The following is a 23,196-nucleotide window of genomic DNA, read 5'->3' on the forward strand; positions in this document are numbered from 1 at the left end:
TGGAATATCACTCAGCGATCAAAGAGAATGAAATCTTGCCATTTGCAACAATGTGGATGGGAATAGAGTGTATTATGCTAAGTGAAATAAGTTAGAGAAAGACAAATATTATATGATTTCACTCATATGTGGAATTTAAGAAACAAAACAGATGAACCTAGAAGGGAAGGAAAAAGAAAATAAGATAAAAACAGAGAGAGACAAACCATAAGAGACTCTTAAATACAGAGAACAAACCGAGGGTTGCTGATGGGGTGTTTGGGTGGGGGGATGGGCTAAATGGGTGATGGGCATTAAGGAGGACACTTATTGGTAGGAGCACTGTTATATGTAAGTGATAAATCACTAAATTCTATTCCTGGGATCATTATTATACTACATGTTAACTAACTTGGATTTAAATTAAAAAAAATACCTTTATCACACACACACAATCTTACTACTGATCTTAAGAGATTAGAGGGGGATAAAAAACAAACCAGGATTTCAAGAGTAGAGAGGCCAGGTTATTCAAAACAACCCTCCCACTGAAAACACATTTTTAAAATAAAATTCACCCCCAAAATCTTAAGAGCATCAAAGTTCTGAAAAAAAAAAAAAAATAGCCAAGGCTTACCAGCCCAAATGTGAGGAAACTTGGGCTACAAAGTCAAGAGTACCAAAGATGCTTTTTCCTTGAGAATCCATCCTCAGCTCAGATGACCTCCTTGTCCTCGGGTAGGCAGAAAGGTGTCACAAGCCCAAGACTATCCAAGGTGGGATGCCTAACGGAAGAGCCTCCTTACAGTGAGATGAAGTCACAAGGGACTACTTAGGGGAAAGGTGAAACAAGGAAACCTTCCCCAGCCCTCCCCAGGAGGGCTGCCCTAGCACGGAGACAACGGGGGAGAAGGAACGTCTGTGCAGCTGTTACCACACGCCAGCCCCAACACGTCACCTGGTGTCTTAGTCCGTTAGCGCTGTTATAACAAAATACCACAGGCTGGGTGGCTTATACACAACAGAAATCTGTGTCTCACAGTTCCAGAGGCCGGGAAGTCCAAGATCAAATGCTGACCTTTAGTGTCGGGAAGTAAATTCTACTGTTCAAGGCATCGTATTCTGGAGTCTCTCACAGAGCAGCTCAGCCTGAGCTCCAAGACAAAAGTAAGGTCAGCTTGAGAGCTCTGTAAGCATTTAAGGAAAGAATTTAGGACGAAATTCTGAAAAGTCTTGCCAAACAGATGTGCGTTTTTTCCCCACAATGGCTTCCCCCTTCCTCCCTCACCTAGGCTGCTGTCTCTTCATCATCAAAGGCTATTCCCTTGCACCAACAGTCACACCTGGCTTAGAACTGCTGAGCCCTGCATATAGGAAAATGAGTCAGACCTGTATGCTATTGCTGTTCAAAACCTCAAGCCCAGTGCCTTGAGAGGACATTGATACAGAGAGGCAAAGAGAATGGCTTGAAGAATCAGGGAGGGAAATTTTCAGAAATTACTCAGACTGGTCTATTTCCAGCATTGTAAGTCTGAAACTGTTGATTCCCAGAGTCAAACACTAGCAGTTCCCTGGAGAGTCATGATGGAGAAATTATGATGCTCCAGATGACAGTCAATGAATTTTGAGAGGAAGCTCTTCACCAACAATTTGAGACTCCTGTCACTCTCCAATTTGTCCACATCCCTCTGGGTAGATATGTGTGGGAGTACGGAGAGAGACAGGGATTAGCCACCCACACTCTGCTCAAAGATGGCCGCATCCTTGTGGCTATCCTGGTGTGAAAAACCAACATTTTTAGTTTTAAAAACTGAGAGACCACATGGCCCTGAGGGGAGAAGTATGTGAAGGGAAGGAGGCAACTGTAAAGAAACTGCAGATAGCCTTAACGTATTGAGTCCAATCATAGCAAACCAGTTAAATTACCTAAGGTCCATAGAATCATGGACTAAATACTTTAAAAAAGTATTTAGTGTCCATTGACAGATGAATGGATGGAGATGTGGTGTGTATATACAACGGAGTATTACTCAGCAATAAAAAAGAATGAAATCTTGCCATTTGCAGCTACGTAGATGGAACTGGAGGGTATTATGCTAAGTGAAATTAGTCAAAGACAAATATCATAAGACTTCACTCATATGTGGAATTTAAGACACAAGACAGATGAACATAAGGGAAGGGAAGCAAAAACAACATAAAAACAGGGAGGGGAACAAACCATAAGAGACTCTTAAATATAGAGAACAAACTGAGGGTTGCTGGAGGGGAGGTGACGGGAGGGAAGGGATAAATGGGCAAGGGGCATTAAGGAGGACATTTGTTGAGATGAGCACTGAGTGTTATATGCAGGGGATGAATCACAGGATTCTACTCCTAAAATCATTATTGCACTGTATGCTAGCAAACATGGATGTAAATTTAAAATTTTTTAAATTTAAAAATTAAAAGCAAAAGTATTTGGGGCACCTGGGTGGCTCAGTTGGTTAAGCAACCAACTCTTAATTTTGGCCCAGGTTATGCTCTCACAGTTTGAGCCCAAGTTGGGCTCTGCACTGACAGAGCGGAGCCTGCTTGGGGTTGTCTCTCTTTCTCTCTCTCTCTCTCTGCCCCCTCCCCCACTCATTCTTTCTCCTCTCTCTCAAAATCAATAAACATTAAAAAATGAAAGTAATCTTTGCAAATTCTTTCTGACCAGATGCAATTTAAATACAAGGATTTCTTGGGGCGCCTGGGTGGCGCAGTCGGTTAAGCGTCCGACTTCAGCCAGGTCACGATCTCGCGGTCCGTGAGTTCGAGCCCCGCGTCGGGCTCTGGGCTGATGGCTCAGAGCCTGGAGCCTGTTTCCGATTCTGTGTCTCCCTCTCTCTCTCTCTGCCCCTCCCCTGTTCATGCTCTGTCTCTCTCTGTCCCAAAAATAAATAAAAACGTTGAAAAAAAAAATAAAAAAAAATAAATACAAGGATTTCCTGAGAATACGTTCATTGTTGTGAATGTTTAACATTAGATCATGGACGTTTTTCCTTGTTCTGGAAAACTTCAAAAATATTATTTTTATTAACTGTATAGTATTCTACCACATGGGCAGACATTTTAGATTCTAAGATTTTCCCAGTCATTCTTGATTGGAGGGCACTCCTTTCCCACAAGATCTTCCTTTTCCCAGACACCTGCTTTGGTTCCAAAGTTTTCACAGGTGGCATAGGACGAGTCCAAACTCCAGCGAGGCCGCCTGGGCTTGGGAATGGTGGCTGCACCAATATCTGTGATGTCATGAAGTAAGTGTCTTCTATCTCTGATACTGCTTTCTCTAAGGAATTTACCACCTTGATTCAACCTCGATGGGGCTGGAATACAGAGAGGACCATTTCCCTGCAGGCACTGTGTTTGATGAAAGATTTTAGAGTGACACAGACCCAAGTGCAAACACCAAACTCAACCACTCACGTCCTAGCTTTGTGTTTTTCGGCAAGTCACTTAACTTTTCTACGTCTGCATTTTTTTCTCCAATAATGAAAATATAATTGGGCTGCAGGGCTACTGTGGGGAACTATGATTACTCATATTAAGAGATGAATTAGTTATACCTTTGAAGAATCAAAGCCCAGAAATGTAGTATTCTGAGAGAAGGGAAGGGAAGAAGATAGAAGGACTTGTTTTTGAATCATGAGGATATACTGCTTATTCAAAAATGTTCAAGTTTTTTTTAAAAAAAGGAATAAAATAGAACAATTGAGAAGTACTAATTAATATTTAGAAGAAAATTTCCTTGGGTTAAGAAAAGACATGAGACTATCTCCCCAGCATATCCTACTTAAGGTCCTGAATTCTAAGGATGGAAACTCTTGCCAAATGCTAGGACAGAAGCAATTACTGTGGTAGGCAGAATTATGGCTCACCAAAGAGGCCCCTGTCCTAATCCCAGGAACCTGTGGATATGTTATGTTGGTAGCAAGGGGGAATTAAGTTGCAGATAGACTGAGGTTGTCAATCAGCTGACCTTAAGATAAGATTATCTTGGATTGTCCACATGAGCCCAGTATAATCAGGAGGTTCCTTAAAGGTGAAAGAGGAGGCAAAAGAGTGTTGCAGTGTGAGACACAGCAAACTATTATTGGCATTGAAGACACAAAGGGGCCACACCAAGGAATGTAGGCAGCCTCTAGAAGCTAAAAGAGGCTAGGAAATGGTTTTTCCCACAGAGCCTCTGGAAGAGAACACATCCCATCAATACCTTACTTTTGGGGGCGCCTGGGTGGCTCAGTTGGTTGAGCGTCTGATTTCGGCTCAGGTCATGATCTCGCGGTCTGTGAGTTCACGCCCCGTGTCGGGCTCTGTGCTGACAACTCAGAGCCTGGAGCCTGCTTCGGATTCTGTGTCCCTCTCTCTCTGCCCCTCCCCCACTCATGTTCTCTGTCAAAAATAAACATTTTTTAAAAATTTAAAAATACCTTGATTTTGGCCCAAGAGATCTAATGACCTAACCTATTTCAGACTTCTGACCTCCTGATAATAAACGTGTTGTTTTAAACCAGTAAGTTTTTGATAATTTGTTATAGCAGCAAAAGGAAACAACTCTTTGAGAGAGAGAGAGAGAACTTGAGTGGGGTAGAAGGGCACAGGGATAAAGAGAATTGCTAAGTAGGCTCCATGCTTAGTAGAGCCCAATTTGGGGCTCAATCTCATGACCTCAGCTGGAATCAAAAGTCAGATGCTCAACTGACTGAACCACCCAGGCACCCCAGAAACAAAAATATCTACGTAAGCTAAGAAAATCATATTATTCAGAAAAAAACTATAATCCCAAGAATGTTCTACAAGCCAAAAATATAATTTGTGAGGGCCCAAGAAAGTTTTGGACATACAAGCATTCAGAGAATACAAATACTCGATAAAACAGTCTAACAAAACAGGATTTGAAATAAATGTTACGAGACAGCAAAAAAGATGAAAAGAAACAGCAGCCAGCAATGAATGTTACTCTCCCTGAGGATCTTTAAATTTAAATGGTTATCATGAGTGGGTCTGGTAGTAAGTAACGTTGAGCATCAAATAAATAAGAGAAAAACTAAAAGCTTTGGATTAGGTTATTAGGTTAGTGAAATGGAGGAATTGTGAAATCGGCTTGCAGGAAAGAAAAAGCAAGAGTGGTCTCTTCTTGAAGGAAAGTGGCAGAGAAAATTAACAATGGGTGAGAAAGTGTTAACACTGCTCTCATTCTGTGGCACCTGGGACCCAAACAGGGTGGCTCAGTTGGCTGAGCTTCCGACTTTGGCTCAGGTCATGATCTCATGGTTCATGGGGTCGAGCTCTGTGTCGGGCTCTGTGCTGACCACTCAGAGCCTGGAGCCTGCTTCTGTTTTTGTGTCTCCCTCTCTCTCTGCCCCTAACCCACTCGCATTCTGTCTCTGTCTCTCTCAAAAATAAGTAAACATTAAAAAAATAAAAAAATACTGCTCTCATTCTGCCCAAATAATAATTAAGAATGGGGAGACCACTACCCTAAGTACAGTGTTAAGTTCCAATTCAGCAAAAGGAATGATCAGCCAACATGAGCAAAGGAAAGCCCAAAATAAATTGAATACACACTAAAATGAAAGGAATAAAGTTGAAATTACACCCAACACGAATTTCTTTACAGAAAAAAGACTCAGTTTCTTTTTTTAAGTTTTTAATTTATTTTGAGAGAGACAGAGACAGCACAAGTGGGGGAGGGGCAGAGAGGGACAGAGAGGATCCCAAGCAGGCTTCAGGCTGCCAGTACAGAGCCCCATGCAGGGCTCAAACTCACGAAACTGTGAGATCATGTCCTAAGCCAAAATGAAGAATCAGACACTTAACCCACTGAGCCACCCAGGTTCCCTCATATTTTCAATTTTTAAAAATCAGCGATTTTTAAAATAAGAAATCACTAAAATGACAGGGGTTGAAAATAATGGGATGGGTGAAAATATACCAGGTAAAGAAAGACAAATTACTATTAGTAATATTACATGGTATGGAAATAAAATGCTAAAAGGATTACAGTAGGCCAGGGTTGACAAACTTTTATTCTAAAGGGTCAGTCAATATAGGCTTTGTGGCCACAGTCTGTGTTGCAACCACTCAGTTCTGCTGTCGTAGTGTAAAAACAGTAGACAATATGGAAATAAATGAGCATGGCTGTGTTCCAATAAAGCTTTATTTATAAAACAGGTAGTGGGCCAGATCTGGTTTGTGAACCACTACACTTGGCAGAGTTAGGATATTATATAATGATAAAAGGTAGGATTCATAAATAGGGGTTAAGTTGTATGTTTTTATAGGTCAAGCAACATAAATTAAAAAGTAAAACTCTTTGGAAATTCAAGATCTTGGTTTAAAAATTTCAATTTTAGAAAATTCGGATCCAGTATACAAATTATATAAGAACATGGAGTTTTATCATTATAATCCACTGGCTTACACAGAATCTTGTACCTAACAAAAGTAGAATATATATATATTCTTTTGCAACGTTACAGAATATATACAAAAATCAATCCCAGAATTAGCCACAAAGAGAAATGTCAAATTCAAAAAAAGTACTTTCAGCCACGTTTACCCATCATAATAAAATAAAATTTGAAGTTATGTAATTTAGGACGCTTTTGGCCGCAGGTTTACAAAATACCCAACTAAAAGTAAGTTCAGCAGTGAATGGTTGTTTCTTTTACACAAGGGTTCAGAGACGTTCCAGAATTGGCCTGATAGTTCAGTGTCGTCAGGACTCTGGGTCAGCTTCTCTGAGCTCCTCTGTTCTCTCCTCTTGGTTCCAACATGGCTACAACAGCTCCAGGCATTATGTTCTCATGGGAAAATGTTTAAAAGCAGATGAAAAGAGAGGGAGTCTTCCTAATGTTCCGGTCTCTTCTGAGTAAGGAAAATCTTTCCCAGAAGCCTCTACAGACCCCTGGAACATACTGGCCTTACCCTGGAACAAGAGCCACCCTGAGCTGCAAAAGAGGCTGAAAAGTTTGCATCTGTTAGCTTCAAAGTCTAAGACCAAGACACAGATGCTGCCAATAGGAAAGGGAACTGGGTATGGCCACTATGTAGGCAACTGACCCCTCTGTTCGACAGAAGTTATGAAAGATAATCTAAAACATGGGAATTGAGAAATATTATCCTAAGTGTAGTTTATTCCTGGGCCAGCAAGAAATAAAACTGAGACTACTTTAAGATAACCACTTTCTAATTTCATTTTTTTTTCTATTAATTTGTTCTTTCTTCACGTGGGTGTTTGGTATTCTCTTTTCTGGCTTCTCAAATAGTATGTTTAATATATTTGAGAATAATCGTTCAGGTTTTCACACTTTGCATGCATTTAAAGGCTATAAAAATTCTTCTAACTTTAGCCACATCCTCCAACTCCTAGAATATAAATCTCTCAATTGTCATTCTTTTCATTACCATTCATAATCATTTGCATGATTATTTCCTTATTAACCCAAGAGTAACAGGGCACCTGGCTGGCTCAGTCAGTACAGCATGTGACTTGATCTCAGGGTCATGAGCTTGAGCCCCACATTCTATGTGGAGCCTACCTTTAAAAAAAAAAGGAAGTGGAACCCAAGATTAATTTGGCTTTTTTTTTTTTTCCTTTTTGATTTCCAAGCAAATGAAAACTTTTGGCTGATGTTAAAAAAAAAAAAAAGTTTGGCTATTGTTAAATTTGTTACAGTGTGGTTAGAAAATGTGGTTCTGGGAGTACCCGGGGGCTCAGTCAGTTAAGTATCTGACTCTTGATTTTAGCCCAGGTCGTGATCTCACAGCTGTGAGATCAAGCCCCGCAAGAGGCTCTGCATTGGGCATGGAGCCTGCTTAAGATTCTCTCATTCTCTCTCTCTTAATCCCTCTGCCCCTCTCCCACTCGCTCTCTCTTGAAAAAAAAAAAAAAAAAAAAAAAGACAGAAAAGAAAGAAAGAAAATGTGATTCCAGAATGTGTTAGAGGCAAAACTTTTTCCAACCTTCCCTTGCTTTTTTGATAATCACGGAGTAAACAATTTATATCCATAAATTTGTTCTTCATTACAAATCTTATGATTCAGGATAAAGGATGGCTTGAATGAAGGCATTCTCATCCGTATTACACTCTTCAAGTCTTTCTCCAAAGTATAAGGGCTAAGCTGTGATGCCTAAGCTAATGGGCTCTCCCCACTGCTTCCATTTATATGGTTGCTTGCTAACATAAATTCTCTGATGATTAGTAAGGGGTAAGTGTTGATGGAAGGCTTTTCTACATTTATTATATTCACTTGTGTTTCTCTATTGTGCATTCTCTGATGTTGAGCCGTCGCTGAATCATGGTGTACAGTCCTCCCACATTCCTTATATTCACAGGGCTTTTCCTCAGTATGAATTACCTGATGTTGTATCAGTTGTGAGCAATGACTGAAGGCCTTCCCACATTTCTTACATTCATATGGCTTCTCACCCGTATGAATTCTATAATGTACCGTGAGATGTGAGACCCGTTTGAAAGCCCTACCGCATACCCTACATTGGTAGGGTTTCTCTCCAGTGTGAATTCTCTGATGTTGCTTAAGTTGTGAGCTCACCCTAAAGGCCTTCCCACATGCCTTGCATTCATAGGGTTTCTCACCAGTGTGGATTCTCTGATGACGAATAAGAGTTGAGCCTTGATTAAAGGCCTTCCCGCATTCCTTACATTCATAGAGTTTCTTGCCTGTATGAACAGTCTGATGTTGAATCAACTGAGACCGATGACTAAAGGTCTTCCCACATTCCCTGCATGCATAGGGTTTTTCACCAGTATGGATTCTATAATGTACTTTAAGATGTGAGATCCTATTGAAGGCCTTGCCACAGTCCTTACATTGATAGGGTTTCTCACCAGTATGAATTCGTTGATGTTCAATCAGCTGTGAGCTTCGACTGAAGGCCTTTGCACAATCCTTACATTCATAAGGTTTCTCACCAGTATGAACTCTCTGATGTTGTATAAAATTTGAACCAGAATTGAAAGCCTTTCCACATTCATTACATTCATAGGGTTTCTTGCCAGAGTGAATATTCTCATGTTGTATTAATCGTGAGCCATATTTAAAGGCCTTGCCACATTCCTTACATTTATAGGGTTTCTCATTAGTATGAATTCCTTGATGATTAATAAGGAAGTCTTCCTGCCAGAAATCTTTTCTACAGTCATCATATCCATAGGGCTTTTGTCCAGTATGAATTTTCTGATAAAAAGGAAATGATGGTGCTTGTTGGTTGAAAGTAGACATTTCTTCATCATTGACTATCACTGGGCTCAGATGTCCATCTGAACTTCCCTGTTGTCTGCATTCCCAATCATCTTGGAACCTTGAGCACGCAAGACCATAACTTGCAAGGCTTTCCATTATCTCCCACTGTGGTGACTGTACCTCATAAATATGCTGCTTCGCCGCCCCTCCCCCCCCCCCCCCCCTCCCCCCCCCCCCCCCCCCCCCCCCCCCCCCCCCCCCCAAAAAAAAAAAAAAGCATGTGTTTTTTCCCTTTTCCAGAAAAAGGAACTTCTATAGTAAAACCAGAAAATCCAAACTCATGATTATACTTATAAGCTCTTGAACGTGGCTAGGCAATTAGAAAACAGATATGCAAAACAGAAAGAGAGGAAATACCATAAATTGAGATGAAGTAGTCAGAAGGAGGTTATAAGAATAGCTCTAAAATGTTAGTGTGGATCAGAATCACCTCTGAACCATTTTTTTTTTTAATGTTTATTTACTTTTGAGAGAGAGAGACAGAGCAAGTGGGGGAGGGGAAGAGAGAGAAGGAAACAGAATCTGAAGCAGACTCCAGCTCTGAGTTGTCAGCACAGAGCCCGACGTGGGGCTCGAACTCATGAACAGCGAGATCATGACCTGAGCCAAAGTTGGACGTTTAACTGACGGAGCCACCCAGGCACCCGATCTCTGAACCATGTTTTTTAAAAAGATGAATGTTTCAGGGTGCCTGGGTGGCTCAGTCGGTTAAGCATCTGACTTTGGCTCAGGCCACGATCTTGAGGTTCATGGGTTTGAGCCCTGTTTTGGGTTCTGTACTAACAGCGCAGAGCCTGCAGCCTGCTTCAGATATGTGTCTCCCTCTCTCTCTCTGCCCCTCCCCTGCTCACTCTCTTTCCCTCTCTCTCAAAAATAAACATTAAAAAAGGAAAGGATGTTTCTGTGGAACCCTAGAAACATAAACTAGAGTGACAAAGAAATCACTGGTTGCCTGGGGCTGGGTGTATGAGCAATTGTGAGGGAAAGTGCACAAGGGAGCTTTTCAGGGTGATGAAAATGTTCTCTAGCCTGTGCTGACGGTTACACAAGTATACACATGTGTCCACACTCACCAAACAGTATACTTCAAATGCATGCCATTGTACTGAGTGTAAATTATACCTCAATAAAGTGGATTTTAAAAAACGATGGGGAGGGGTGCCTGGATCTTCATCTGGCTGGAGGGACACGATGACGCATCTGCCTGCCAGGGGAGGTGGCAGGATGGGGGGCTGGTCGCACATGTCCACTGAAAGTTATAGTAACACAGCTATGGTCTTCTGCTGTGATGCTTTCTACCTCTGAAGTTCAGCTAAACATACGGCTTAGACCTAGTGTTTACTAAACCCGTCTCTTCTGGACCTTTACAGTGCCTAAATGTGACCCTGGAAAAAGGAAGGTCTTGTTCCTTGTTTAGAGGATCAGGCCCCAATTGAATGGAGGTGGCTTCTTCCTGAGCAACATTCTTTGCTGCTGATTCAAACTGTGAGGAAAAGTCGAATGATGTAGTAGATCCTCATTTTACCTGTCACATGACTTCAGCTGCAGTGGCCTGTTTTACTATACTCACAGCAACCAATCCCATTTGGCTAAGAACGAACTGGTTACAGCCTGATACAAGGAACTATGAAAAACAAATGGGTACTTTTTAATGTGCTCATAAAGTGTAGCAGACACATGCCCAAAGAAGACTTTATAGGAGGAGGTCAGCCTCGGGTAGTGGCATTTCACAGAACTTTATTCATTTGGTTATTTGTAGAAGTATTAAGCAAAAATTACTAGAATAAAAGATGACTTTGATAATGGAAGATGATGAAGAGTCTGTGAAAGAAATACCAAATTTTGTGGGAATGATGCTGCTGTCCTCTCAAAAACTTGTGCTATGGGGCACCTGGGTCGCTCAGTTGGTTAAGCATCTGACATCGGCTCAGGTCACGATCTCACAGTTCGTGGGTTCAAGCCTTGCTTCGGGCTCTGTGCTGACAGCTCAGATCCTGAAGCCGCTACAGACTCTGTGTCTCCCTCTCTCTCTCAAAAATAAATAAACATTACAAAAAAAAAAAAAACACAAAAAACTTGTGCTATAACCATACACCATTCATGTAAAATTGTAAGAACAAGACTAGGTGAAGAGGGCACCAAGTACGTGTAGATATTTTTTCCAAACACCATGTGTGGTTGTTCAGAAGAAAGGTTTTTGGTCTCTTCACTGTGGTCTAACAACTCTAGTAAGACAGATTCCAAATACTGTCATTATGATGGCGACCTATGAACTGGTGGCTGACCTACTCAACAGTTAGCAACATCTGCCTGCCATCCTATAAAGGACAATCAAAAGATTGCAGTGGAACATGGAAAATTGAAGCCAGCTTGGTAGAAAGAGAAGACTAGTTTGGGAACATGTAACTATGCCCAAATGTGAGTTTGGTTTTAGGATTAAAGTAATGACACATTACTTGCTTTTTGGGCAACGTGGAAAGAACTTTGGCTGCCTCTAAGGACACGCCATTAAAAACACTCTCTCAAAAAAACCAAAAAACAAAAAGCAAATGCAGCCCTTGGGTGGCTCAGTCAATTATGTGTCCAACTCTTTGATTTTGGCTCAAGTCATGATCTCACAGTTTGTGAGATAGAGCCCCACAGCGGGCTCCATGCTGACAGTGTAGAACCTGCCTGGGATTCTCTCTCCCCCTCTCTCTGCCCCTCCCCTGCTTGTGCACTCACCTCTCTCTCTCTCAATAAAAAAATAAACTTAAAAAGAACTGCAAAATAGCAACAATAATAGGAGATCTTCTGTATCAATTTCATGTTTTTGTGAGCAGCCTGGCAGAGTATTTTAAAGTTTAACCAATGGAACAGGACAGACAGGCCAGAAATAAACCCCCATGCATAAGATTAAATGATCCTTGATAAGGGTGCCAAGACCTCATGATGAGAAAAAGACAGTCTCTTTAACAAATGGTTCTGATGAAATTGGCTACCCACATAGGGGAAAAACCTCATGACATTGCATTTGGCAATGATTTCTTAGGTAGAGTACTAAAAGCCCAGGCAAAAATAGACAAAAATAGACAAAATAGACAAAAATAGACAAAAGCAAAAATAGACAAATGGGACTACATCAAACTTAAAAACTTTCACTATGAAAGGAAACAATCAAAAAAGTAAAAGGCAACCTTCAGAACAGAAGAAAATATTTGCAAATCACATATCTGATAAGGGGTTAATATCCAGCATATATAAAGAACTCTTCCAATTCAACAACAAAGCTACCCTATTAAAAAAACTGGCAAAGGACTTGAACAGACACTTCCCCAAAGATATACAATTGAGCAAGCATTTTAAAACATGTTCAACATCACTAATCATCAGAGAAACACAAATCAAAACTATAATGAGATATTGCCTCAAAGCCATTAGGATGGCCACTATCAAAACAAAACTAAACAGAAAATAACAAGTGTTGACGAGGATGTGGAGAAACTGGAATCCTTGTGCCCTGTTGGTGGGAATGTAAAATGGTGTGATCACTATAGAAAACAGTATGGAGATTCCTAAAAAAATTAAAGTGGTGCCTGGATGGCTCAGTCGGTTAAGGGTTGGACTCTTGATCTCAGCTTAGGTCATGATCTTGTGGCTTGTGAGCTTGAGACCAACATCTGGCTCCCTGCTGGCAATGCGGAGCCAGCTTCAGATCCTCTGTCCCCCTCTTTCTGCCCCTCCCCTGCTCGTGCGTGCACATGCACATCCTCGCTCTCTCTCTCCCCCTCAAAAATAAACATTAAAAATAAAAAAGAAAACGGAGACGGGTGGAAGACCACAGGGTGATAAAAATATGAGGGAACTAGATAATCGTGATATTGCACAACACTGTGAATGTACCAAATGCCAATGTACTACACACTTTACAATGGTTAAAAAGGTAAATTTTGTTATGTATATCTTACCATGATTTTTTTTTTTTTTTAATTAAAAAGAGAAGGGACACCTTGGTGGCTCAGTTGATTAAGCGTCCAGCTCTGGATTTTGGCTCAGGTCATGATCTCACAGTTCATGGGTTCAAGCACCACATCAGACTCTGTGCTGACAATACACAGAGCCTGCTTGGGATTCCCTGTCTCTCCTCTCTCTCCCCTCTCCCTGCTCTTTCTCTCTCTCTCTCACTCTCACAAAATTAATTAATTAATTTAAAAAAAAAAAAAAAGAGCATTGGGTGTCTGAGTTGGCTCAGTCGGCTGAGCATCCAATGCTGACTCGGGTCATGATCTCACGGCTTGTGAGTTCAAGCCCCATGTTGGGCTCTGTGCTGACTGCTCAGAGCCTGGAGCCTGCTTTGGATTCTGTGTCTCCCTCTCTCTCTCAAAAACAACCATTAAAAATTTTTTTTAAAAAAGAGCACTTTCCAGAAAAAATATAAATTATCACAATTGACTCAAGAAATGCAACAGGTGAATGTTTAGATTCAGTATTCAGAACTAGGAAATCTATTCATATAATCCAGACTTGACAGATTAAAAAAGAAAACTTAATATGAAAAGGTGGATGCTTCTTTAATTAAATATCTCTATCTCATTCTTGAATCTAATATTATGCTTCATGAGAAGCCACTTACAATATTCCTATTAAGGTTAAGAACAAGATTAGGACATAAACTACCCCCATTAACATTGTTCTGGGGGTACTACGTAATCAGCACCTTCATCAGGCAAAAGAAAACCCAAGTGGTATAAAAATGCAAAAACATTATCACCATTTGCAGATGATATGATTGACTACTTGGAAAATTCGAGTATTACATGAAAGCTATTATAAATAATGAGAAAATCCAGTATGTTGGGTTAATTACAAAATTAATCTGAAGACATGAATGGCTTTTGCCTTATATAAAACAACCAGTTGAACTCTAATAGGGATGCAAGGCCCCCATTTCCAGTAACAGCAATAAATACGTAATACCTAGGAATAAATATAATATGAAATGGACAAGACCATATAAATAAAACTCTACAACAACCAGGAAAGGCACATAAATGAACGGAAAAGCCTATCATTGTTCTTAAATAGATAAAATCGATTTAAAAAATCAGTTTTCTCCTCAATTAATCTAGAAATTTACTGTGATCTCAGTAAGAATAATTACATGGTTGTTTTTTAAACCAGATATTCTAATTCTAAAGTTCAAATGGAAAAACAAATGAGTATAGTCAGGAAAATTCTGAAAAATAAGAATGAGGAGGAACTATCCACCAGATATTTAAAACCTTCAGTAATTAAAACAATATGGTATCGGTCACGTAGTTAGACAAAGACATTAACGAGACAGAAACGAAAGTCCACAAACAGATCCAGAGGTAACAGAGCAGATGATAAAGGTGGCTAGGGAAATTAGTGGTGAAAAGATAAAATCAGTTAACAAATGCTGTTTGAATAACTGGGTAACAACCTGAGAAATAACGTGAAATCACATCTTGCGTGAAGAATAAACACCACAGGAATCATTAAGAGCACCATAAATATACTAGAAAAAAAAATCACAAGAGACTCATTTTATAATGTCAAAGGGGGAGGTCTTCTTTAAACATGATGTAAATCCACACACCTAAGAAGTAAATAAAACTCAGCACATCAATCAAACATATGCTGTCAAACTCAAATGACAAAACAAAAGCAAAACTGACATTATGGGTGTGGTTGGCAGAATGGCCTCCCAAAGATCCCCATGTCCTAATCCCCAGAACCTGTGAATATGTTCACACATACAGCTGCACACATCGTCTCTCCTGATGCTCACTCCACACTCGACCTCACTCACTCCCCGAGGCCAACTACCACTTCAACGTGGACGAATCTTCCACATCTGAAGTCACTCTGGCTGCTGTGTGAACAAAACACTTCAGGGGACGAGAATAGAAGCAGGGGGATGGGGAGGAGGCTACCGCAATAGTCTAAGCCAGAGATGACGGTGGTGTGGGTGAAGTGGGAGTGGTGCCGGCGAGAAGTGGTTAAATTCTGGACATAGTTCAAGGTAGAGCTAACAGGATTTGCTGACAGTCTGGATAGGTATGCGAGAGAGAAAATCCAAGAATGCTTCAAGAGTTTCTTACTTGACCAAGTACAAGAATTGAGTACCCTATTGCTAAAGTGTGGAAGAAAGAGAGAAGGGCGGATTGTTAGGATCAAGGACTCCTCACTGGAAAGTTAAATTCATAGCGCCCCATGAACACTGAAGTGGACATGATGAGAAGGCAGGTGGATAAGTATGTGGAGTTTAAAGGAGAAGTTGAAGACGATGGAAATGTTCTGTATCTGCACTGCGTCCCGTGGACACAAGCCAGCCAGAGTGGCTATTGGATATTTGAAATGGGGCAAGTGCAACTGAGATACTGATTTTTTAAATGTGTTTAACTGCAATGAATTTGAATTACAATGTCCACATGGGGCTCCACGATGGACAATGTAGGTATGAATGGTATTTAAAGCACAGTAATGGAAAAAGATATATAATAAAGCAAAGTAATGGAGAAGGTTCTGAGGAAAGAAAATAAACAGGGAAGAAGAAACCCAAGTCTGAGCCCCAGGTGCTCCAACATTTAAAGAAAGTGAGGGGGCACCTGGGTGGTGCAGTCGGTTAAGAGTCCGACTTCAGTCAGGTCACGATCTCGCGGTCTGTGAGTTCGAGCCCCGCGTCGGGCTCTGGGCTGATGGCTCGGAGCCTGGAGACTGCTTCCGATTCTGTGTCTCCCTCTCTCTCTGCCCCTCCCCCGTTCATGCCCTGTCTCTCTCTGTCCCAAAAATAAATAAAAACGTTGAAAAAAAAATTTAAAAATAAAGAAAGTGAGAAGATTCACCAAAGGAGGCTGAGGACGCTTTAACCAGGTAGGCAAGGACAAGAGGCAGTGATGACCCGGATACACAGAGATGTCTCAGGAAGAAAGGAACCACCTGACAGGCTAGAACAGATGGTGACTTGGACCTGGCCTCTGAGTCGGGCACCTCGAAGGGAAAATTTTCCAACTCCAAGCTCCTGCTTCCTCGTGCACCCGCTAGACAGGTATATGCAGCAGCTTCTCTCCTCCCACGCAGGCTTCACTCACCTGGGCACAGGCCTCCTGCTGCTGCTTTCTCCACCATCCAGGGCTCCTTGCCTTGCTCCAGGAAGGAGATCACGTCAGGTTTGGAGATGGTGAGACCTGGATGGGAGAGAAAACATGCCACCCAGTTATGGTGTGGGGCCCCCAGAATTCAGATCCAGGATCTGGTCATCGAGCAGGAGAGACCAGAGGAGGCCCGACAGTCCCCTGCAGGTTGGGGAAGATACAGTGTCGGCCCACGGAGCTGTTTTTTGAGCACTGAAAAGGTACCCGGAAATTGATAAGGAAGGAACGGATAACATCCAAACTAATACACCAGGTCCCCTTACCCAGTGAGACCAGGTTGCTGTACGTCTCCAACATCACGTCTCTGTACAAATCCCTCTGAGCAGGTGCCAGTCGTTCCCATTCTTCTTGGGAGAAGACTACGGCCACATCCCTGAACAAGTCTGACTCCTGAAACAACAGGCATGTTTGTTATCTGCAAACTTCAAGGAAATGTTTCTTGATGGGATGAGAGAAGACAGAGGCGGTCTCTGCAGGAATGGGGTGCTCAGGTGAAAAGCAGGCTGGGGTGGGAGGCCTCCAATGTGAGCAGGTGACAAGAGAGGGTGGGCATGAGGAAAACGGTGTTGAAATGTTGTTGAACGTTCTTTTTACTACAAACCAAAGCTCTGTACACAGATCTGGGAGGAAAATTAAAAGCCAGCTAAGTAGAGTTTTCCCCAGTGTGACAAACTTTATAAAATAGCATGCTGCCCACTCTGTCCTTGGCATATAAAAATTCTCAACTAGAGACCTGTAATTTCAACTTCTATGCAGCAACAACAAACCAAACCAACAATTTGATAGACTTACCCCCAAATGTTTTCCTGAAGAAATGTTTCTATCTTAGAAAATAGGATATTTGTATAAATTGAGAGTTAGTTGAAGATACAGGTTCATCATGATGTCAACATATCAAAGCATTCTTCCTTAGGAGAAAACTCTTAAATTAAGATTATTTTCATTGGCTGTACAATTTTCTACCAAGTGAAAAAATGACTCAACCGTTCTCTTATTTTGGAGGCAGAGGTTGGATCAGATCTCTGAAGGCTCTTCGAAGCTCAGACTACCTAGATTCCGAAAAATTCATCCATCGGGCTGGTTATCTCACAACCCCCACATTTGCACTTCTCTTGGTCTTAAGCTGAAGAAGCTGTTGAAGAATGATCCACATTCAAATGCTCTGTTCAACCTTAAAGTGGACCTTACTTCTGGTGTCTAACCTCTCGGATTCCCGGCGAAGCCTAAGTTACACACCCAGTCATCAATCCCTCCCAAAGCAGGAGATCGTGCCTCACCCTGAAATTGAAACCAACCAAGACCAGTTCCCATGCTTTTCCATGTCAGTTATCACAAGAATTCATCTCTATTTCATCCACCCTTGGTTCTCATTTTATACAAGGAAATGGACCCCTGCTCTATCTAGCCTCCCGGCACAATATCACACTATCACATGTGGAATGCTGTACAGAACGAATCCATGGGCAGTAGTCAGAGTAGAGGGGGCAGTGGGAGAGGGTACTAGCTACCTGGTCTTTTTAGTCCCTAAAATGGGAACCTCTGAAAACCAGATTCTTGGATGAAATCCATGTGGGAAGCTTCAAGATAAAGAAAGGAAATATTTACACAACTTTAAGACTCACAAGGGACATGACTTTTAGAATGTCATGGGCTGACTGGTCCTCCTCCTGGTTCCTCTCTTGGGGAAGGGCAGAGTCCTGAGATGGCAGAGCTGGGGGAGGAAAGAACAAACATGAGAGGCCAAGCTTGCCTTACAGCTCCCAGAATGCCGTGGTTACAAGTCCCTGCCTTCTTACGCCCCACTCCCCACAAGAATTGGAGTTGGATCACAGTGGCCCTTACCCAACTCCAGGAAACACAGCATTAGCTGTTGCTACGTGACAGGGAACCAGTGGCCCTTTCTCTCCGATTTCTCCTAAATATCCAGAGAATTCCAACTTGTTACTGATGCAAATCTGTGGCAGGGAGCTCAGTCCTGGTCCAGTGACTAAGGCCACATGGTGTCCCAAGGACAAGAAAGACTGTTCTCAGACCAGGGAGCACAGCCTACCTCATCAGCATCAGCCCAGCCCACAATGAAAGCCTTCCCAGAAACAGACCATCTAACTCTCTCATGCCCACCTTCACAGGTCTCCCTGGCTCTTTACCCAACTTCCAAATTCACCAAGAACCTTACAGCCCTACCTAAGGCCTAGTGGACATCACTTTGTGGACCTTGCCTTGACTCAATAAAAGGGGTGTGGGTGCAGTGGGCAAATCATTACCATCACATACATAGGCCTCTGTACAGAGACATAGCAGCGAGCAAAGCTGTGTGCACAGTATTTACTGAAAAACAGAACAAAAATTAGTATCTAGCAGTCCACAAGTAGGCAAGTAGTTGAATCACTTTTGGCCCAGCCGTATGATGGAACACCAAATAACTATCAAAACTGATGGGGGGGCAACATTAACTTACAAGGAAAGACATTCACAAGCAGTCTCTTTATACAACATGAGAACATTCCGGAAAAGAGGTCAAACCCACCCTCCTACTGGCACATGGGCTTACAAAAACAACTGGAATAAAAACATCCAAGTATTAAGAATCATGTCATTTAACCACTTCGTGAGTTCATCATTAAACGAGTACTATTGTCGAAAGGAACTTAGAACAATGCCTTGCATGTTACAAATATTTAATTCTAAGTAATGTGTACATGAAACAATTGGTAACATGTCATAGGAGTTTTTTTTTTTTATTATGACCACTGTTTTAGCATTATCTGTAATAGCTTTGTAATATTTTATTACAAGAGTGGCCCATGATTTACCCAACCGTTTCCCCACTGTTGGACAAGGACTATTTTACAAGATCATCTAAAATGTTCTCAAATTTCAGTCTCCACTTCTAAACTAGTGGTGTTAAATCTTTTGAAGTTTTGCAATTCTTTGAGAATCTTATCAAACAAGACTCCATCCCAAATTAAAAAAAAAAGGGGGGGGCACGAGTACAGCATGACTGTAAAACATCCACCAGCATTTCCAGGAAGTCAGGTCCCTTTCACCCCCACCTAAGTGGTCCACAGATGGGGGCTATGAGCCGGGACGCGGAAAGGGGGCGCTAGCGGGGGGGGGGGGGGGTGCGCCGCGGAGGCCGATGGGAAATGTAGTCCAGATCCCGGAAAGCCGCAGACCGACGCGGGGGCGAGACGTTCCGGTTCTTCCCAGGCCCGAGAGCCGCCCGGCCGTGGCGCCCGCTCCCGCACGGACCCCGGAGAGCCTGGCAAGCTCCAGAGCCCCTCACCTGCCTCCTCTTCGAATCCAGGTGCCACCGTGGCCGCGCTCCCCGCAGACCCGGGTGCGCTTCCTCCTCGGTATCGGCGGACCCGCCGCCTGAAGCCGGAAGATAGCGCAGGCGCACAACGCCCCGCGGACGCTGCCTCGCGAGTGGGCCAACGCCGCAGTCTCTTCTGGGAAACGTAGTTTCTGGGCGCAGAGGCACAGCCAGGCCTCAAAGCCGGATCTCGCGATGTTTCGGGGTGGGCGTGGCTCCGGTGTGCCTCGAGGGAGAGAGTTCAAGTTCCCGCGTGGCTGCGGGCGGGTTTGTGCATCAGGTGCTTAGTGTGTGTGCCATCGCGTCTTGCGTGGCCGTTGCGGTGTGTGTCGTGTGGTTCGGACCTGTCGTTGGGTCTGACTGGGACCGTGCCACTCCGGGAACACGCTCGTGGGTGACCGTCAAAGTGTCTCATTCTTACATCATCGTTTTCCGCGCGGAGCGGCCACTTTACCAGAAGTTTCAGAAGGAGAAAAACTCCCGAGTTTATCCGGTAACTAACTTTAAACGTCATTACATATGTTGAAATAAATGTAGGTTATGAAGGAGAGTGCGGAATAAGCAAAAACGTTTTTTAAGTTTGTTTTATTTTTTTAATTTTTTAACGTCTTTATTTTCGAGAGAGAGGCACACACAGAGTGTGAGCGGGGGAGGGGCGGAGAAAGAGGGAGACACGGAATCCATAGCAGGCTCCAGGCTCCGAGCTGTCAGCACAGAGCCCGATGTGGGACTGGAACCCAGGAACCATGAGATCATGACCTGAGCCGAAGTCGGAGGCTCAACGGACTGAGCCACCCAGGTGCCCCTGTTTTTTATTATTTGTAATCTCTACAGCCAACTCAGGAGGCTTGAGCACCAGACCCCAACATCAAGCGTCGCATGCTCTTCCCACTGAGCCAGATGGATGCCCAGCAAAAATGTTTTAAACAAGATGACAAGGAGTTTCCGCTTGTGGGGGACAGCTCTAGGCCAAGTCCCCCAGAACCACAGGCAGTTGGATCTCTGTGTGCAAGTTTGAAAAGCTCCTAGACCTTACGCATCCCCAAACGGCGTGGTCCAGTGTGGTCGAGCTTCCCATGTCCTGGATGCTGGTCAGGCGGTGTGAGTCCTGATCCCTGAGTGAGGAAGCCTTACTCTGCCCACGCGGTACAGTTGTCCTTGAGCTGGCCTGGAGTCCAGAGCTCCTGTCTCTCCAACTGGTCTTGTTTCCCTCACACCATGTAATCTGTCGTCTTCTTTTGAATCATTTCATCTGACGTTTGCCCGTGTCTGCATTGTTGCACATCTCAAGGATGTCTGCGCCTCCAAGTTAACTTAGAAATTTAACTTAAACCCGATAAAAATGCCAATACTGTTTTCCCCCTTGGAAATAGATAAGTTGATAAAAATGTCCAAATAATAAAAAAAAGAATGCCTAGGAATAGGAATGCTCTGAAAAAGAAAAGCTGAGAAGGTGTGCTAAACCTGCCAGATAGTAAAACATTCTAAAAAGTTTCCATAATTTATTTATTTTTTTTATTTTTTTTAAAGGTTTTTTTTTCCAACGTTTATTTATTTTTGGGACAGAGAGAGACAGAGCATGAACGGGAGAGGGGCAGAGAGAGAGGGAGACTCAGAATCGGAAACAGGCTCCAGGCTCTGAGCCATCAGCCCAGAGCCTGACGCGGGGCTCGAACTCATGGACCACGAGATCGTAACCTGGCTGAAGTCGGACGCTCAACCGACTGCGCCACCCAGGCGCCCCCATAATTTATTTTTTTAATGTTTATTTTTATTTTTGAGGGAGAGAGAGAGAGAAAGGGAAACAGAATCCGAAGCAGGCTCCAGGCTCCGCGCTATCAGCACAGAGCCCAACATAGGGCTTGAACTCACAAACCGTGAGATCATGACCTGAGCTGAAGTCAGACGCTCAACCGACTGAGCCACCCACGCGCCCCAAAAATGGACTTTTTAATAAATAACCTTGGGGAATAACTGGATAGTCATTTAGAAAAAAGTAAAATTGGGTTCATACTTCAAATCATGCAAGAGAATAAACTCGAACAAATTGCTCAGAGGTCTAAATTGATACAAGTACCAGAAACGTACAGAGTTGAATTCCATTGCAGCCTGGATATGTGAAAAGACTTTCTAGCAATGATACAAAAATCCAGACTTAAGACTGCTACCTTTGAGAACGTAAAACTAAAGCACTTTTGTGTGGCAAAATACACTGTAAGCAAAGGTTAAAGACAAATGACAGGCAGAGAATGTTTACAACCTTGGATATATATATATCAGATAATATATAAAGACAAAAAACTGCAAGCAACTTTGAACTCAATTTAGAAGATTTGTTTTTGTCATAACATAGGTGTAGTGATTTGGAAACTATTTTATATGTACCATAGAATTAAATGAATGAATAAATGTATTGATGGGAGCCAGTGTTTTACTGTGGGACAAGAGAGATCTAGAAGATGATGGAAGGTGAGAAAGAAACTGTGATGTTCAACTGGTATAAACTCATGATGGAAAATGTGGGTGTATGGGGCACGTGGGCGATTCAGTGCGTTGAGTGTCTGACTCTAGATTTTGGCTCAGGTTGTGATCTCACGGTTCATGAGATGAAGCCTCGAGTGAGGCTCTGCGCTGACATCCGGGTGCCTACTTGGGATTCTCTCTCTCCCTCGCTCTCAGCCCCTCCCCCACAGGCATGCGCGCACAAATGTCTCTCTGTCTCTGTCTCTGTCTCTCTCTCAAGTATTTTTTTATACGTTTATTTATTTTTGAGACAGAGAGAGACAGAGCATGAACAGGGGAGGGGCAGAGAGAGAGGGAGACACAGAATCGGAAACAGGCTCCGGGCTCTGAGCGGTCAGCACAGAGCCCAACGTGGGGCTCGAACTCATGGACTGTGAGATCATGACCTGAGCAGAAGTCGGACGCTTAATGACTGAGCCACCCAGGCGCCCCTCAAGTATTTTTTTAAACCAAGAAAACTATGTATGAGTAAAGTATGGACATTAGTTAATAATAATATATCAATGTTGGCTCGATAACTAACAAAAGCATCATACTAAAGTGTTAACAGTAGGTACAGGGCATTTGGGAACTTTGAACTATCTGCAGTTTTTCTGTAACTCAAAAACTTCTAAAATAAAAAAGCTTAAACTTCTTCATTAAAGTCTTACTATTTTTTCTGGGGAAAAAAAAATGTGTTTGTGTATTTTCTATTTGGTGAATGGGCCTGGAAGCAATGATGCCCTGTAGCAATGAGCATAAACCTAATGCCCAGACCTTGGTTTCTAAATATCATTCTCTAAAAAAAAGAAACCAAAGCTTCCTGGAGAAGTATCTGATCTCAGGACTGGGGCAGGGAACGTACACAATGAGTATAGGATATCTTCTTGTGCCAAAAAACATAGGGAAATGCTCAAAAAGCAGGGAGGATTGTCTGCTTTGAACTATGAT

General features: G+C 42.6%; 1 protein-coding gene and 1 pseudogene across 1 annotated transcript in view; one reads left to right on the forward strand and one right to left on the reverse strand.

Annotated features, from left to right (window-relative positions):
• Positions 1-20,257, reverse strand: part of LOC121023374 (zinc finger protein 28 homolog) — a 30,379-nt gene extending 10,122 nt beyond the window's left edge. The window contains exons 1-5 of the mRNA XM_040465190.1: positions 20,165-20,257; positions 19,714-19,969; positions 18,050-18,138; positions 16,691-16,817; positions 16,365-16,460 (exon numbers count right to left, since the gene is read on the reverse strand). Of these exons, the coding sequence (XP_040321124.1) occupies positions 16,365-16,460; positions 16,691-16,817; positions 18,050-18,138; positions 19,714-19,969; positions 20,165-20,257 (661 nt within the window). The remainder of the gene's footprint in view (positions 1-16,364; positions 16,461-16,690; positions 16,818-18,049; positions 18,139-19,713; positions 19,970-20,164) is intronic.
• LOC121023364 (solute carrier family 25 member 36-like) lies at positions 9,639-11,570 on the forward strand (annotated as a pseudogene).
• Positions 20,258-23,196: the final 2,939 nt, after the last annotated feature.

The sequence above is a fragment of the Herpailurus yagouaroundi genome, unplaced genomic scaffold (genome assembly GCF_014898765.1).
Source record: "Herpailurus yagouaroundi ecotype Mexico unplaced genomic scaffold, PumYag 557, whole genome shotgun sequence".
Classification (NCBI taxonomy): Eukaryota; Metazoa; Chordata; class Mammalia; order Carnivora; family Felidae; genus Herpailurus; species Herpailurus yagouaroundi.